The following is an 18,525-nucleotide window of genomic DNA, read 5'->3' as shown; positions in this document are numbered from 1 at the left end:
TTCTTCACCCTCCTGAGGATTGTAGAACCAAACTTGTACACGCCAGGTAACCGATGGAGTGGTATGTCCAAGCTTAACAGAGCATTTCCGCAGAACAGAGAAGCAATGAACGGTAAGGTATGGTGGACTATTTACGAGCAATCGAACATCGAAGCACACTGAAACACACACGCACACGTGCGTTCATACATGCGGGCGGTGTACGCAGATTCGTATGCTTCCCACTTGTTGATGCCGTGTCAACATGGGCCAGGCCAGCTTCCTGGGGGTTTTCGCTGCAAGAATCTGGTCAACTTGGCCCAGAGCCAAGTACTCTCATGACACGTTGGAGCGTTGGAAGGAAGTTCAAAACTGAGTGCCGATCGATGTTGAAATGATCGCACTGGTAGTAAGCATACTACCGTCCGTAATATTCCATAAATGTTTATTACACACAAGTTAATGATCTCCTTTTTATATGTTTCTTATTAATTGTTATAACTTCGTTGTGCGAGCTGTTGTACCGCAGCCAGCATTCGACATGCAACGCACCAACCAACGTCAATTAATGGACAGGCCAAGAGCACGGCTCAATCGACTCTTCGGCCAAGGGGGGGGGGGGGGGAGGGGAGGAAGCAAACCGAACGAGAGCATAAGTAAATACAAAAAAGAAAAAAAAACAACAGCACCACCAGCAAACTGAATCAAGGTTACTGCCGCCTTTCTACAACGGCAACGACGACCGGACGACGGGCGAGACGATGGCCACATTCCGCAGGGGAGCGAGGAAGTGGACTGAACGTTTCGTGCTGCTCACCAACCTCTAGCCCTACGATGCGGGTCGCTGATATGCTTTGTGTGCGCTGCGTCTGCCACAAACCAGATGTGCTTACACGGGTTCGATCGCTTTACACGGCTTTTCGCTGTACCGGTGATGATCGTTTAGCGAGCCTCTGCCGCCATACCCTGCAATCAGATCATTGGCATCGCGAATCATAAGATGGTTGCTCGGGGTTGGTCGCTTGAACGTCCAACTGCTGTAGGCCTGGCCTGGTCTGGATCCGGAGAGCAAGCAGATTGGGAGGCCCGGTAGGTGATCGATGCTATCGATGATCCAAGCTTTTAACCAATCCGTCAGCACAGTCTCAGTACAATGGTTTCTCAATCCCGATTATGCCGATCGACCGATGGGGATTAGGGTTAAAAGCATCAGATTGTAATCTGCTTACCCAGTGGTCGTTGTCTTACTAGAGCCGACTGGACCGTGTCCGGCATTCCTAGCTTCGGGGTCCCAGCCTGGCAGTGATAACTATTCCAAGCATTAGCCAATCGCGTTCCCAAGGCGGCTCCAACTTCTCGGCAACTGCAACAGATGACAAATCACCGATCAGCAGCAGCAGCAGCAGCAGCAGCTCCAGGATTACTTGATTCTTTATTGGACAATCGGTGGCTGAGTGGTTGGAACCGGGACCGCACATATCGCCACCGCCACCGCCAAACACCGATTAAATGTCCATAAAGTATCCCCACCCCGGTAGCCCATGGTGGTCAGCTATTAAGAAGTGCTTCGACGGTGTCCACACGGTGTGTACACGGTGGCTGGTGAGAAGCCGCATGCAAATGGCTGGTGGAGCCGCCATGCGATCGGCATTGCAAATTAGATCGCTCAATTTGAGGCGATCGGTCAACTGGGCAGCTGTGTGAGAAGGGTGTGTGCTCTCGGGCTCTCGGGCGCGCTATGCTTTACCAGGTGGCGAAGGATAATGACGTCCTTCACAGCGCTCGAATGCTCGGGGAGATGCATGGAGTTGCAGTAGGCAAGTAATGCCGGCGACCGGCGTTTGAATTAGAACAGGCTTAGCTCTAGCATCGCAGTAAACATTGACGGTGATAAAAATAAATTTTCTCCCGCTCGCGCCACTCATAAATGTCAAATCCCGCCGCGCAACGGTCTCGTCGGTGTTGGTGGTTGGTGGCTGTGTTGACCGCGGTGTAACATCGCATTACGCCGTGTAATTTGTTCTGGTGCCTAATCGGTGAGTGCGCGCTTGGTGTACGCGAGTTGTTTGAAGGCGCGCCTGGAGAATTGGAGGTACAGAAAGGTTCCTTTCAAAGGGAAGTACGAGCAGAACAAAGGCCCTAAACCATGGCCTCGGTAAGTTCGGTAATTTCTTGCATTTGTGTATGGCTCCACTTCCACCTTCAAACAATCTGTCCGGGTTCTTTTTTTTTTCAATTTCAGCATGATCAAATTGACACCTCGAATAGCTGGTGGGAACGGCCAAGTGTCATCTATGCGTGAGTACAAGTTGTTCTTCTTCGGCTACACCGGCCACAAACACAAACTGTTACTTCGAGTTTTTACTGTGTCTCACCGTTGATGGTGGTGGCATGTTTGTGGAGGGGATGGCTGTAAAGCTTGCGGCTAGCAACCGGTTACTTTGCCCGAGGAAAATCCTTTCCCTCTCGTTCGCTCACCCTGCCGGTCTCATTCTTTGAAAATCCTTTTCTTCTTCCTGTTCCCTTTTGGAAAGACAATCAAAGGCCGGCTGGCAGTAAGTAGAGCAGCAGCCATCGTCCGCTTTTATCGAAGTAATTCGATTGCGTGACGCTCGGTGTTGGCTGGTGGCGCGCCATTTTGCCATCGGTATCGGTCCCGTGTTCCTGCCACCGCCGTGTGTTGAGTCGTTGGGGGTGAATGGGTGGGTGTGTTGGCCCTGGAATGATATCCAGGAAGGTCCCGAAAGTGGGACGCATCCTAACTGACAGCTTGATTAAGCTTTCAGTCGGATGGGGCGTGGTGGATGTAATGGTAGAAATGGGAATACACAGGTGATAGCCCTTTTGCTAACCATAATCCAACGTCATTGTTCTATCGTATCCCCTAGCTGCCATGGGTTTCTGTGGGGAGAATTATGTTTTAATGTAGCAGTCACTTTATAATGAGTAGAGTTGAAAAGATCGTGTACATGTTAAATATGATGTTGTGTATCGAGCAAACAGTATTAGTTTCAGTTTCTCAATATCAGTTTTCTAAATTGTTTTTTTTATTTTTTGTTTTCTCATATTTTAAAAGCATTTTAATATAGAGCAGTTCATCCAAATAATCTCAATATTTACTAGCAAAATACGGAAAAGAAACGATAAGAAGCGATAGCAAAAGCAATACTGATTGAAAAAATAGGTTTATGTTAATTTATTTGATATCACCTTTTTTCCATTTTAATCTAAAACCTGCAAAGGTTTTGTATATTTGCGATTAGTTGATCGATCCGAGGTATTTATAAATTTGTTACTAAACGGTACATCAAACGTATCCTTCCAGTATGTATTCTACGTCCTATCATTTCTATCATCCTTCACCAAGACACACACACACACACACACATACGCACCAAACGCAGTACCCCTTACATGGGTTTCTTTGCTTTAGTTTGCAAATTGAAAGACATATGTTGTGAGTGCCACATACGTTTCCGATGCACCGTCACCGTGAAAAGTTCACAGCTTGCTACCCGAATGCGACGACCTGTGACCCCTGGCGGGGGTGGGACTATGAGAGTGTGGCCGTCTAGGCATGGTTTGACGGGGTTGTTTCGGGGTGGTGGCACTCCTACCCATCGACCCTCTCCAATCGGCGTACTTCTGTGTGTGTTTGGCGTCCTGCTTTACCATCCTCCTTTTCGACAGAACACCACCGGGCTCCATGCCATCATTCGTTCGCTACCAACGTTGTCTACTACGAATGGCTGCAGGCAATGAGGGTGTTTTGTGGAGGTGGCGTGGCACGGCGGGCGGGTTAGTGCGGGTACCGCAAGGACCTCCGGCTCCGGCAGAGCTTTTCGCCTGATGGCATCGGTTGGTTGTTTGGATCATTTGGAGCGTCAGTACGGATGCCAGCGTGAATCGGTGAAGTGTACGCGCGTTTCGCGCTAGCATACAGGGTTCGCGTTCGCAATCATCCGGTATGTGGCGTTCTGACTGGTGGAGAGTGTCTTTTGGGACAAGTTTGCTTTTTTTATTGGTTAAACGAAAAGAGAAGCGTTAGTATCGTTGTTTGAAGAAACTAGAAAGTTCTTCTTGTGTTGGTCCCGAACTGGACTAGTGTCCTTTGCCTAAGGGTGGTCACAAATGGTGGTCCTTAGCTGAGAGGAATAAATAATTTACTAAACCAATTATGAACGGTGTTGTGGTAGCGCCTCGTGCCACTTGAGTGCTGTCAAGTATTGATGAAAACGTTCCAATAAACCAACCAACCAACAAAGCGCAGTACCAGTAATGATCTGGAACCTGTCACCTGTCGGTAGGAAAGTGAATGGCCGGACGATCGGACGGAAATATTAATTATCGATGATTTATTGGCACCCAGCAGGCGGCGACTGGCGTTGATGTTGTTATGTGTGCCTGTGTGTGTGTGTGCTGGTGTTGCCGTCAATATAGTGTCAACGTTCATTCGACGTAAGATTTTTTATGTGTGTTTGCTCAGCTTCGTCGTACTGATAATACATAGATGAAGGAGTCGCACTCTACGGTGCGGTACGTGGTGTGTCCTGTGGCGCATGTGATTGATAGTGGATAGAAGAGATGCCACGGTTGGTTGGATAGAGTGTTGGTTTGCTGTTTTCGTGCCCTCGCCAAGATGAACGCCAACAGCTTCTGGGGCACCATCGACCAGCTGCTGGGCCGGGAAGCTCAGAAGCAAAGCGGTCAGGATTCGCTCAAGGTAGCCGGTTGGCTATCGGCATACGCTGGAGTACGGAAAACGGCCGGCCAGGGGTAAGCACCACCCAAAACTATGCATGCAAACGATGTTGATCCCGTCCAAACTTTCACACTTTATGAGCCTGTACGGTTTCGCGACGCATTCACCCTGCACAATGTTTGACTTTTCAGTTCAGTCATATAGTTTCTTATGCTCCTTTGTTAATGTGTGATGATGTGTGGTAGCCGTTTACTTTTATTGTAGTTATATATTTCGGCTGTTTATGCTGGGCTCGCGTGCCAGGTCGATTTTATTATCGGTGTGCTCCTTGTGGAACTGTTTTCATCACTTCATCGTGCCTAGCAGTTGTGTTGATGTGGAATTGAACAAGCTCTGGTGGTTTTTAACCCGATAAAATGTTAATGCTGCTCTCTTTTTATGAAAGTTTCATTGTTGTTGTGGTGCATCAAATGGTGTTTCCCTCAGAAAATCATGTTTCACAGAACGGAACAAAAGCAGATCGCCGAAGCTGAAGTGCAGCCTTGATATTGATAGGTTGTTTGATACTATTAAGGACTGCTGGATCAAACCCAGAACAGGAGCATTGACCTAAAACATGCTATACCCATCAGCAACGAGACATCAGCGTTCGCAGCAGCATGATGCATTTCGCGTCATTTGCAACTGCACCGTATGCACGGAATATAAAGGGACGGTAGTGGTGCACGGGCTGGCGCTTGGCCTCGTTGTGGCTCGTGATGTGAAGGTTGTGTGGCTGTTCGTGAAACGTTCCATAGGAAATCACACCCTATGTGTGTCATTGCAACGCAGACGAAGGTGCACTTTTGTATGATGGGCCAATTGTTGGAGTTGGCTTCACATTTCTTCACAAGTTTTCTCGAGGATTCCAGTAATTCAGTGTCTGTCAGTTTAGTAGTACTGCGAAAGTGTTTCTCGCTGTGGGAATAATGTTGTCTTGTAGGCAGCATTGCAGATGACAATCGTAGCGGGGTGGGCGCACAATCAATACGAAGAAGGTCCTCTCTCGCCACTTGAGCCAGAGTGTGTGGAATTCAAAAAACACTAACACGCAATCCCGATGCCATAAATCATGTGCCGCATGTGGGAATCGGGCAAAAGCTAAAACATACGGAGGTCGAAGGCGATTGACGGGTAAATCCTGTTCGTCAATACGACGCGGCTGGTATATGCAGTAGAGCGTGCAATAGAAAAATTGTACAAAACAATCGTTCCGCCTTAAACATTCTGAGGAAAAATATGCAAATGCTGTGGCGGTGTGACCTCCAGCAACCTAGCATATATGCGCTGATGTGCGTAGAGTGGCCGGCAAGACCGGGAGAAAAGGAGGAGGGTAGGTATTGCTTATGTCGCGCTAGTGCAATACAGCGCACCGGAATAACCGATCGCTTTGCTAGTAGCAGGAGCACAAGCCCCCGTGACTCTTCAGAGGAGAAACAAATGCCTATCCACTAGCAAGCAGCAGCAAAGGTTCCATTTTTTCACCGTTTTCCGACAGTATAGTATAGACAGTAACCGACTCGACCACCGGCTACGGGCACTCGCCAGCGCCACCCAGTGATGGGTTGGCCGCATGTTGGGAAATCTATTTTGTCGATATTTCGTGACATTGGAGGAATTCGGTGCCGTTAAATGTGCGGATATGTTATGGGGCCTCGTAATGGCAATAAAGTGAGATGTATGCGTCGTCTGCGGTGAAAGACCCGGCTCGACGACAGTATGGCGGCGTAGGATCACTATAATGTCGCTTGGTAGCGATGATGGGGAGCAGGCTAGCCGCAGCAACAAGTGGTACGTTCGTTGCTTTCCGTTGGCCTCGGCTAAGCCAAGGATGGAAGGCTTTCTGCACCAGGAAAAAATTGTTCTCGTAAAATTCTGTTCATTTCATCATCTTGCGTATTATTTTTTTGCAATGGAAACCCCCTTATCACGTCATGCAAATAACGCTCAGTTTCTTTTATCAATCAGTGACGATGGTAGCGGTTACGGCAACGATGTCTGCTACAATGGACTCTCCGAACGGACCTCGAGCTTGCCATCGATTTTCCCATCGGGCAATCAGCTGATCCAGGACGACTTCAACAACGGGGACTCTGCGGGTGGTGGTACGGGCACACGGAACGCGACTGGTGGACGGAATGGGGGAGGACGGAAGAAAGTGAGATTTCGCAAGTCGAAGCTCAAGCAGTTGTACGACGTCGACGTGCTGCCCGTGGAGTATCTGGGGCCAAAGATCGAGTACAGGTGATTATAATACGTGTCATAAATGCCGATTTGTTTCTTACATACAATCCAACGAGCATAAAAGGCAACAATATTCAAAGAATTAACAAACTACAGTATGAATTGAGTAGAAAATAATTTTATTCTATGCATTATGAGGATTTTTCAAATATGAAAAACTAGACATCTTTTCAAATGTTATAAAATAGTTTATTCAAAATAGTTGCTCTATAAAATGACTCCCCACCCCCACGGTCCCTCTAACCCTTTACATCTCATCTAAAAGCTCTAATAAAAGCTCCCATAGGCTCTACAAAAGCTTCTAAAAGCTCCGCTTCTTAACACGCGTGCGCGCACAAATAAACGCACCCCAGAGCAGCTTAGAAAGAGGGGTGCGATTTGAATAGTTTTAATGATTCAAATAGGGACTCCATTCGCCGGGTGGGAGCGAATTACTAGAACCTTTTTATGCACTTCTCCTACCAGATATTATAGTAGCCTCACTAAGAATTTTCAAATCTAAATGTACATATTTTTGCATCCAATACCCAAGATGTTTTAGTTATCAGTGCTTCTTGTGTTTCCATGAAAGAAGATGAGTTTTATTGTACTTTTTGTATCTTTTTAAATGTTTTTTTTTTATAGAAGGACAACTTTATCTGAAAATGTGAAAAGTGATAAAAATAACTTTTGTGTACAATTTATAGAACTCAATCTGTCTTAGTTTTTTTTATGACCATTCGAATTTTCTCTCTTTTTTTAATTCGCACGTGATTCACAGTAAATTCACGTATTAACACCATTTTTCGCACCTGTGGGATTGGATTGAGGTGTCCCTTAACTACTCGACTGTCCTGCTACACTACAAATGCCAGCCAATGATGAGTGGCTGAGGCATGGGCCTGGTATCGTCACGGAGCGATACCTTCGTGTTTTGGAATCATTAAGCAAACTTTTCACAGACGAATCCATCACAACGAGCTGCTTCAGCTCTTGGGAATCTTAAACAGTGGTGGAACGGAAAGGCTGAACAAGATTATGAGACCATCGTGGCATGTGACATGCCAATCGAGGACAGAAAACTATGTGGAAAGGTAGAAGTAATCAGATTCGCGGTTCGGTATATACATGAAGCATCAATGTTTTTTGGGCAACAGATGGGTTCCGCTCCGTTTATTTTTTTGTTTTCAAAACTGCGTCAATAGTGTTCTTAGAAATGTGATTTTAATATCTGGGTTTCTAGCCGTTTATGAGCCCTATACGACTACTTCTTCTGTTTCTAAAGTAAATTTAAAAAAAACCTCAAATGCCACACAGCTGACTGCCATCAGAAGTCAAGCACCGCGAGGACTCCGGAAGGATCAAGGCAATTCTACATTTTCCATTCCCTCTGACGCTGTCGAGGTTTCGGTCAAACGATGATATTGTAAACGCTCGTTGTCTTGACCTTGAATAAGCAACTACCTTCAGCAGCAGCAGCGAGGAGCTCGGATTTATTATGTCAAGCTGCCATAAATCAGCACCACCGTTTCCACGGACGAGGCCACGGATTCGTATCCGCCCACCAGTTACTACCATCACAACTTTGCACAAAGCGCAATGCCCTAGGTTCGCCCGTACTCTAATTCCTCAAATTTTCGCCACGTGTAGCGACACCTTGTGGCCACAGGCAGGCTAGCGTGGCACCGTTGGTGAATTTATGTCTTGTTTATGCTCTCGGCCATCCATATTTAGCGCTCTTCATCTTGCAGAGCGCGTCGAGCCAGTCCTTCATTGCCCAGAGGGGCTGCCCTTGAATACCTGACGCCAGATAGTACGTTTATCGTCACCTTCATAGCACGAAAGGTGGCCGTGGCCTACGGTAGCCTGGGCTGACTTGGCCTGGCATGGCATGGTATAGTCTGGAAAAGAAGCAAACTGAAAACGGTGCAGTCGTTCCCCCATCGGCCCACAGTTTAGATTATCAGATCGAGCAGAACTTGAAATTGAATGTTGGCTCCTTCAGCCGGCTCAGCTCGTCCTGGATGGCCTGTAAGGGGAGGTAGGTCCTGCTTTGCGTGGCGTCGAGTTCGTGTCTCCTGCCGAACTTCAGTAGAAGAGTCCGTGCAGCCAGCCACTACAGGCAATATTGTAGTGAAGGTGTGCACCCGTTGGGCCTGAGGCTAGGCCGATGCTATCCGTTTCGTATTGCCTTTCAGGCGGGCGTCCGTTCGTTCGTTGTCAGCTGCCTCCTCTGCGAATGGTCCGATTTATTATTTGCGATTGCGACTCCCTGCACCCCCGGTCCAACCTCTCCTTACGACCGCGCTGCTGGTACTTTTATGTGTGAAAAAGGATATTTTATTTATTTTGTGTCCTTTTTGTGCCGTTTCTTTCCCGTCTTTGGGTGGCCCGAAGTTGAATTAGTTTTTCTCACGTCAACGAGCCATCAACACGGCATCATCGGGTGGCCAGGTGATTCCGGTGTTGCATAGGAACGACGGATCGGAAAAGGGTGGGGATAATGGCGTGTGGCAAACGAGGTGAGAACGCAGAAGTAAAATACAAAAAACCACGGCGTCAATGGCGCCAGGAGGGCTCGACTTGACAGTTTGGCACAGGAGTCCAGGATGGCTGGACGTAATGCGGTGCGCCGTGGTTTCTCTCGACCGTTAGAACCGTTTTGTCGGTGGCATGTTCTGCAAGTGAAAGTGACGGTTGACAACCACCTGCTGAGGCGTTAATTGCTATAACACGCACGTGGCCTCGTGATTAATGCTGATTGGTTCTGATTGATTTCCCTTCTTTCGGGGGCGTGAATCGGTTTTAAGAGACATTCTGTAGCAGTGGCTGGAAGTTTCGGTGTCAAAATGAAGAAAGCTCATAGTGCGAAAAATCAGCTCGAGAAGATGATGCTCGAGGAGGATTTCACCTTCTGCGAGTGTAATTTTGCTGTCAAGCCAACGAGGCGACAGGAGTGAGTATGGATACGGTGTTGTGGTATTCGCGGAATGATGTGCGGATATTTGTGGAATGATGTATGGTGCAGAATGGATAAGAAAGTTTCCCGGATTACATGGGCAGTGATATGCTGATGCTGCAATGATGTTTTTGTTTTTTTTTATTTCAAATTTTATTTTCATCTTCACGAAATCGTCAATTTCATTAACAATGCAACGATAAAAGTGGTTCTGACTGAGGCACTGCAGTGAAATGAATTAATTATCTATCTTTAAATGGTTGGAAGGCAAGCACAGACATGTTGCAGTGATCCTGTTGAAGCCTCGATGCATTTTTGTGGTCCGATATGAAGAAATGAGTTTCTGTTTTGCAGACACGCTCGTTCAATGCCATTAGGCATGCAATTGGTGGATCCATTTTCCATCAGCTATCTATTTTAAATTAAATTTCAAGCAGAGACGAGGAGTAAATCTACTCAACTGTAGTTTCTTTTTGCGATTAATAGTTCCGTGGGATGACTTACTGTTCCATTTAGATGACGTCCTACGGTGTGCGAAGACGGTATCCATTGTAGAATCATGGAAATAGGAGGCTGATGAAAACCAATTAGCTGTTTAAAGCGCAAGTGATATTTTCTGGCTGTCAAGGGTTCTTTTGTCTTGGCATAACAAAATTAACAGAGAGAAATTATTTAATTTAAAAGATAAACTTTTTTAGTTATCACTGATGTTAAAAAGTTATTACTGTTGTAAAAAGTAGATAAAGTTATTACTGTGTTTGTATATTACACGCAGATGTGCTTTTGCTGTGACGGTAAGCAGGGAAAGTGCATTCATAGGAAATGTGTTTCCCGTTTAATGATGAAAACGCATGTATGCCGAATTAGTGCTTGTTTGCGTAATAGATTAAAGTATCCGTCTTCCTGTTTGATCAGTGATGATGCCAACCCCGGAATGGATCATATGCTTGTATCGCATGTTGCATTCAGAAAAGCACAAAAAACCATCACACGCAACATGTTGTGCGTTTTATATTCTAACCAACATCAGCAACGTTGCGATGGTTGCCATATGGATAGTAGCAAGAAGCGTGTTATGGTTTTACCAGCTGCAACCGTTCCCATTCACTGGAAATGGTATTCATGACTGTGAACAGCCATGCACTGCAAGGTACATTCCATATGATAGCAGCAGCAACAGCAACAGCAACAGCAGACCGATGTCGTGCATTCTTGCGAAATTGATTGTTTCTCATCAAACATTGGTATTGGAGTGCATGAAATGAAAAGCGGGATGGAAATGTACTGATACTGATGAAGTATAGTCATACGACAAATGATGGCTCGAGAGATTGAAGAGCACATAATGGTGATGCTGATATGACATACTCTGTAAAGGTTTCTTCAAATACTGTTTTTAAGCTTCAAGTTTCGAAAAAAATGCAACTTCCTTATATACTAAAATATTTTTAAAATATTAGTAGCCAAAACCTGAACAAGAGTCACATCTTCAATGTCCTAGTTTTTTAGACATCGAAAGCCTTTTAAAACCCATTTTATCTATCTAAAACCCTTTTATGTTCCTTTTATGTATTATCGCAATCTTCCAGATCACCACAACATTGCACTGTGAATTCTCTCAAACATCGTTCATCTGCTCCCTACAGACCCAGCGTCACCAGCAATTGTTCATAGTCTACGCTTGATATTGAACTGTTTTGGCCGGCGTGGCAACTGGCAGCGTTTATCATCTTTATGTGCATTCGATAGTTGTTCGATGTTCGATTTTCCGCCACAAACTCTTGCTCTCCTTCTTGTGTCTATTTATATGTTCCTCGTCTGTACGAGCAGAAATCGTAGGCGGGGGGCTCGAGTGTTGAATGACAGAAAATCGAATCGCGAACCCTGAGCTCCGATTCCAGCTGACTTGGCCACGGCACCAGCTATCGGCTGGGCACGCATTGGAGGTCATGGATGTTTATATTCTACTGCTGCAGCAAAAAGAGGAATTTCCCTTTTTAATATTCGATTTTGAAACCCGCGGGGGAAGTGGTCGATAGCTTCCATCAGGCAGACATGCAAACAGCACGATCGCGATGTTCTTTTTTGTGTTTGATGTTCGCATGGCAGGGGCATAGAATGTCTATATTCCCATTTGCAAACACACCCGACCAGTTAAGGACAGATCTCCGGCGCATAGACATCGCACAAGCTGCTGGTGTTTGTGGTGGCAACCGGAATTCAATTATCAATCGGCATCCAGCCGGCAGCCGCTGTGCGCGTTAAGTGCATCCTTGTGTCTCTAATTAAATCGACGGTCGCCGGGCGCATCCGTTTGCCCCAGTTAGCTAGTGACATTTTATTGTATCAACATCGTGTGGTACGTTGTGCTGGCATGATTTGTTATATTGTTACTTTAAGATGTGCCTTTAAGCTTTCGACATCGTCGCCGTAACACAAGCTTCACTTATACGCAGGATATTGTGCGTGCGAATGCGATTCCCAACAACGCGTTCGGATTCTTTCGCTGCAAGGAATCGAAATGTGCGTTCCTTGATCCACTCCTTAGCAACAGAGCACCTGTCATGGTTCGCCGGTATGCTACGCGGTTTATGGTGTCTCGTAAAAATATGCTCACAATTATTATTACTATTGTTGGCGCGCGTTCGGTCCCCTCTGTTATTGTAGCTCGAAACCACCGGTGTCCAACGGGACCCCGGTTAGGGCGGGTCGTGTGCGCAATTGGTTTATGTTAACCCCACGTTGCTGCTCGCGTACCCGGTCTACCGTGCTCGTTGCTCACTCGCCGCGTTCGTACAGTGCTCGCGGTGCCACGTGGTTTATGTCGGAAGCCTTTGGCTCGATTTTGACACAACATGCGATTGTCTATGACAACTTTTTTTTAGGGGACTTTGAGCTGTACCTGTCCCACGGAACAGAGATTTTACTTGCCCCTTGCCCTACCTTCCGGTATGTCGAGCGATGTGCCAGAATGTCAATACGACGCGGCTGTCATGGCACCTGCAGTAGCAGGAGTGGCAGGAGCAGTGGAAACGGAGCCGAGGAAAGGGTTCTTCTTTCGCCAAAGAGAAGCGCCGGGAGAAGAGTGGCCAGCGGTGGTAGTGTACCTAGGCTTCCACCGGTGAATGTAGTGTTCTTGGAGGCTTACGCGATGGTTACGCGATGCTCGCTCGATGCCATACTACGTTTACGGTGGTACTTCAGTCAGTTGACGCCATCGTACGCCAACGGACACGGATCTGGCTAGCTCGCCCGAAAAAACGTTGTGTGTGAGCGTAGAAACTCCATACCGGCTATCGTATTACCGGTCGTAACGGTAGCCCACCGGTAGTTATTGAAAGAACCGTGGTTTCGCGGTGTCCTTGAGTGGTTAGTGTCCATTGTTATTTTCAACGGTATAGCAACGGGATAAGAACCAATCTCTAAAATGCTTTACAGCTCATCGCCTGTGTGCTTGATAGGAGGAGGTTTCGTTCAGCTTAAAGGAAGATTAATGTGCTTCTGTGTGTCGTTACAGTGTGAATCTGCCCCGAGTGACCGCCCAGCTGGAGAAATTAATGGGCACGAATGTGGTCCGGCTGACGGATCGCAAGTACATGCAGGAGCTGCAGCGCCGCATCCAGGAGGACTACAATGTTACGCTCGAGAAGCGCATCACCGAGCGGGAGGTAGGTGGGGCATTCGACGTCACCGTAAGCTGATGTTCTGGTTTCTGATGCAATAATGAAATGGATTTGGATACCAGTGTTCCACGATGTCACCAAGAAAGCTTACAAGCGATTTCGGAACCACAAACCCTGCGAAACCGAGGATACGGAATTGACAAACATCCTGTGAGCTTCCTGCCTACAACCACTTACTCCACTCTACAACCAATCTCACGATGAGTGTCAAGTGAAAGTGTCGAAAAATGTTATCTCATGTTGGGTTAGCACACGGTATGGTTTATCGGCCGATGACGGTCGGCCGTTGGGGGGACACGACAGGAAGCGACACTTGGCGCGTTAGTCGATCCATTTCCCGTATCATCGGCTGTATCGATGGTTGGCTGGTTGGCTGGTGACGGTGTTTGCATCCATGAGGGGGCCCTTTACCGCTAGTGAAGCGGTGGTTTGATGCTTGTGAAATCGATACGGCGAAGCTTCGAAACTCCATAACTTTAGTCATGGTGCTATGACACACGCGAGCATATCTTTTCGGTTGCCCCATCATCTAGCAGCGTATGTCGATGTTTGCTCCGTATAGCAAGGGTTTTACCCTGCAACTTATTTTTGGTGATTTTTCTTGTGTTTCCAAGAGGTCTCCAACCGTTTGGTACAGAAAAACACAGATTTTTTTTTTCACCAAAAATATGGAGTTAACACAGTACATCAAGTTCTATAAACCGATTACTATATACGTACACGTGTAATGGGACGGGATATAAGTAATCAAATCTGTTTTGCATTTCATTTCTTATCACATTCCTTGCGACTATACTTTCTTCCCGTTGCTGACAGCTGGGGACAGTGTTCAAGGCTGTGTGTGCCTTTGTCCTTAATAACACTGTCTTGAAGGAGAAAATGTCACTTTTGACCCAGTTTTGGCGCCCAAGATTATCAAACAGCTCGCTAAAAACCTTCATAGTCGTTATTTGGTCCAAATTTTCGATTAGAAAGTCGCCTCCTTCCTTGCATTTGTAATCGAAGACAGGCGAGCTAATGAGCAAAAGCAACAACAGAACTTTATGTATTTTGCACCGGTATTTTGCATTCATTTGAAGTAAGTGTGTACGATCTGGTTCAAAATGTGAACATTGAGTCGTTCGGCCAGGGAAACAACGGTGAAAGTGGGACATTCGGGACGAAATGCTTAACGGCCTTGGTCTAGAGTCTAGACTGTTTGATGATGTCCTGCCAAAAAGAGACGGAATAGTGCGCTGCAACAACTGAGCGATGGTTTCAGCAGAAGATAGCGTTTTATGGCCATCGTCTTCCTCGTGTCCTTTTCGCAAAAGTAGATTGAAATAATGATCATTTTATTTTCGTGACGTGCTCCTTACGATTCGCTTCGGTTTTCCGAGACGAACCGACGGCTACCGACGGGTGTGGCTTTTGGGTTAGCTGGATAAGATGGTATTTAATGGGATTAACATAATCGTAATGCAACCGGGACGGTTTTATAACCGACCAGGCCGGGTACGTTTATTTGAAGATTTGCTTGGCGATGCTTTTTGTTAGGAGTCTTTGGGGAAGAGTAAAACGTTCAAATAGTAGATTCTTCCAAAAAAGAGCTATTCGTGCGTGACTGCATCTGGCGCATGAATGGCCAACGCTCTTTAAGGTTGCCAGTGGTATGAAATTACCCTCTACAATCTATGCTACGGGTATGCGAGAACACATAAATGCACAAAGCTAAGAAAATGGTTGAACACTTTAGCGATTTCGCTGCTTTTTCCATGGTCATAACCATTCGGTTAACCACAGTGGATGTGCCCTTGGGGTTGAGTTTCGATAACGGGCTATAGCAGGGTCACCGAACAGTGCATTCCGCATAACATTTTGCTGCTTGCATTTCCATTTTCTTTGGTGTGTTTTTACATGATTTTTACTACAAAACACGATACCTTGTTTCCATTTCTTGCTATTTAAAGACTGATAAGGTTGTATTTGTGATTTATTTAATTATAATATTACTGTATTTTGTTTTTGAATTACTGTTTGTTTCAATATGTTTTCATTTCTATTTTCTAATCATAAGCTTCTATCGGTCACTTATTCTACTGTCTTCATCTACCATTTCATATCATCGCCATCTTTTCAACCTACCGAACTCGTTCGCTCGCATGAAACCGCACTTTCTCGTTTGCTTATCATAATAATTTCCACGAAATCCATCGTCATGCACATACCTCATCGATGAGCAGCACCGAGAATGGCAGCGGCAGAAGCAGCTGATTCTGAATGGAAAGTATAGCCTCGAAAACTGTCCCAAGTCCTTGATCCCGTTGCACAGTATCGTTTTGGTAAGATCAGTGCCCGCGTTACCGCTGAGTGGCACATGCCAGAGCATGCGGTGGATGGCTAATATCTGAAATGGGATATAATGTCGTGGAACAGAATGTCCGGTCGTTCACTCATAAATTAACTCTTTTACTCTTTCTCTTTTTGCTCCTCTGGTATCTCTCTCCACGGCGCTCGAGAAGGCGAAGGAAATTGAACGGGAGCGTAATCTGATCCTATCCGGTGCCGGCGACAATATCCCGGAGGAGATGACCAGCTCGGTGTTCCTCGTGAACCAGAAAACAAACGTTAACATTTTGAATAAGCGTGAGAAGGTGAATAGAATAGGCACTCCAATGCACCTTCAGCTAGGACATTTTCATGATTTGAGTATTTTGCTTTGCAGCTAAAGACGATTCGCGAGAAGAATGCAGAGCGCCTGATCAAGCAGGGCCACCGGTGGGAGCGGGAACGGTTGCAGATGGAGGATCAGAGCCGCGATCGGGAGATCGAGCGCCGAACGAAGCGGGAAGCATTACTCGAGCAGGAGAAGCTATACATGATCGAGGAAAACGATCGGTCTCTGAATCTGTTACGCGTGAAAACGAAGAAGGGCCCGTGCCGCGATATGAATCTACGCACAATGTTGATGCAGCAGCGCGAAGAGCTTGGCCGGACCATCCAGAAGCGGGACTTTGATATGCACGATGAGCGCGGCTCTGGCACGGACGTCGAGGCTGGCGGAAAATCGGAGAAGCACCGTCGGCATCGGCGTAACCGGAAGCAACATCAAATGCAGCGGCAGCACGAGGTGCATGAGTATCAGGAATCCTCCTCGCCAGAGGAAGGCTACATCTCGATGAATAATGCCGACTCACCGGAGGACCTCGAGACGTCACTGGCCATCAAGGTGGGCAAGGGTAGCAAGGATTCGGGCGATGAGTCGGACGGTGAGCAGGACTCGGACAATGGTCCCGTACCGGGTCCGGCCGAAGGTGCTGGCGATGAGCAATCGGAAGCCAGCCCGAGCAAACAGTCAGAAGCGAACGTCGCCAAGGAGGCACTGTTGGAGCTGGAGCAGCAGCAGCAGCAGCAGGAAGTGTCTGAGGCGGAAGCGGAGGCGGCCGAGGAAGCACGTTTACGCGAAGAGCTAGACAGGACGCTGCTGGAGAAAAAGAAAGCTCGCCAAGTGCGCAACGAGGATCCAAAGATAACGAAGCTAAAGGAAGCGGACGTAAGTGTTTACGTGTATCGAGGCGAGGGGGTGGTCAAACGGCCACTCAGTGGCAGGCTTGAAACCCATCTGCCTGATCCTCAAACTCGATCATAATACTAAAGATTGGCTTCACCATTCATTGTTTGCTTGCAGACCGTCGCCGATATCTATAATGTTGCTGACGAGATTATTGTCCTGGAGAAGAAGAAAACCAAAAAGGGTTTTGGCAAGTAAGCTTCTGAGGTCGTAAAAGGTCAACCCACCGAGCCAGTCGTGTGCCATCTGATGTGCACCCGTGGAGAAGACGATGGTAACTGGAGCGATTTGAAGCGAAGCGTGCAAAGGAAGGATTCAAATACCACGAATCCTGTCTGTGATCTGGTTGACCAGTTGATTCCTTTTGAGTTGAAAATTGTTAGTCTAGCGAACGATGTTACTGTAGTGGTTTTGTGTTTTTTTTGTGAGTGTGTGAATGATTGTTCTGGTGTACGTCTGCGTTGGCAACATTGTGATAACGAACGAATTGTTGGTAGGGAAAAGAAATTTGTCCAATAAATGAAGATTACTGTTACTAGAAACGGCTGGCAAGGGTTGTCGATTCGAATGAAGAAGAGAGAAATCGGATTCACTACCATCCGTATGTATGCTGGAAAATTGTTTTCAATTTCATTTGTGAGCTCATTTACCGGTATCGACTGGTGGTTAAGAGCTTATCGAAAAGGTTAATCGTTTCGGATGCCCGTCGATGGAAATGGAAAATTGTGTGCGAAAGGGTGGACTCAGGTTTATGGTAGCGCATTCTGCCAATAGGTAGACAAAAATGCCAATTTGATGCTCATCCTTGGGCAGGACTATAGCCATTCGAATTGTAATTTGCACCCGTATCCCGTATCACAAAATGGGCCTCAAAAGATTTCTTCGAATCGCACGGAAAGCAGTTAGACGTTGTTCATTCGTTCTGTGGTTCATCTTTCGAGACCAAATTCCGACGAAATACGAACACCTTCCGAAGGACTCCACGTTTGGGTTCGGCATTTGTACGGACCATTTTATGAATGAAATGTTGCTACTACTCGTAGTATACAGCTCTTCACCCCCGTGGTCCACAACCATCGGTCGAATTCGGTCCCCGAGTGAACAAGGATACAACTAACGAATGCTCGGTTCGTGTGCTCCGTATTTTGCGCATGATTCCCAAGAACAGTCAGTGCCGTTTCTTCTGAGAACTGCGGCTCCTGTGGAAGAACAGGGAAGGGAAAAGTGGTTACCGGAAAAATATAAAAGCCAGTGGCACGGTGAAACTTCTATCAAACGCATTTTCAACAAGTGGTTGTCTGCCTCACAAGAGGCCACGCGGCGGTGCTACTGCTGCTGCAGTAATCGGTTGGAAGTTTAGTGTTTCTCCTACAGGTGCAGAGAGTGTTAT

General features: G+C 46.7%; 1 protein-coding gene across 4 annotated transcripts; it reads left to right on the top strand.

Moving 5' to 3' along the window:
* Window positions 1-1,917: 1,917 nt before the first annotated feature.
* Window positions 1,918-17,626, top strand: LOC125950963 (uncharacterized). Of its 4 annotated transcripts, XM_049679379.1 has the most exons (8): window positions 1,918-2,134; window positions 2,222-2,277; window positions 4,466-4,755; window positions 6,689-6,964; window positions 13,420-13,570; window positions 16,087-16,218; window positions 16,290-17,117; window positions 17,253-17,626. In XM_049679379.1, exons 3-8 carry the CDS (start codon window positions 4,619-4,621, stop codon window positions 17,331-17,333), a joined length of 1,605 nt encoding a protein of 534 aa, XP_049535336.1. In that variant the 5' UTR covers window positions 1,918-2,134; window positions 2,222-2,277; window positions 4,466-4,618; the 3' UTR covers window positions 17,334-17,626. The 4 variants fall into 4 exon arrangements, with proteins under 4 accessions (XP_049535336.1, XP_049535339.1, XP_049535338.1 ...); XM_049679382.1 differs by lacking the exon at window positions 4,466-4,755; XM_049679381.1 differs by lacking the exon at window positions 4,466-4,755 and having other exon boundaries at window positions 1,918-2,143.
* Window positions 17,627-18,525: the final 899 nt, after the last annotated feature.

Source organism: Anopheles darlingi, chromosome 2 (assembly GCF_943734745.1).
Source record: "Anopheles darlingi chromosome 2, idAnoDarlMG_H_01, whole genome shotgun sequence".
NCBI lineage: Eukaryota > Metazoa > Arthropoda > Insecta > Diptera > Culicidae > Anopheles > Anopheles darlingi.
The sequence above is the reverse complement of the archived record's forward strand: the minus strand, read 5'-3'. Positions and strand labels throughout refer to the sequence as shown.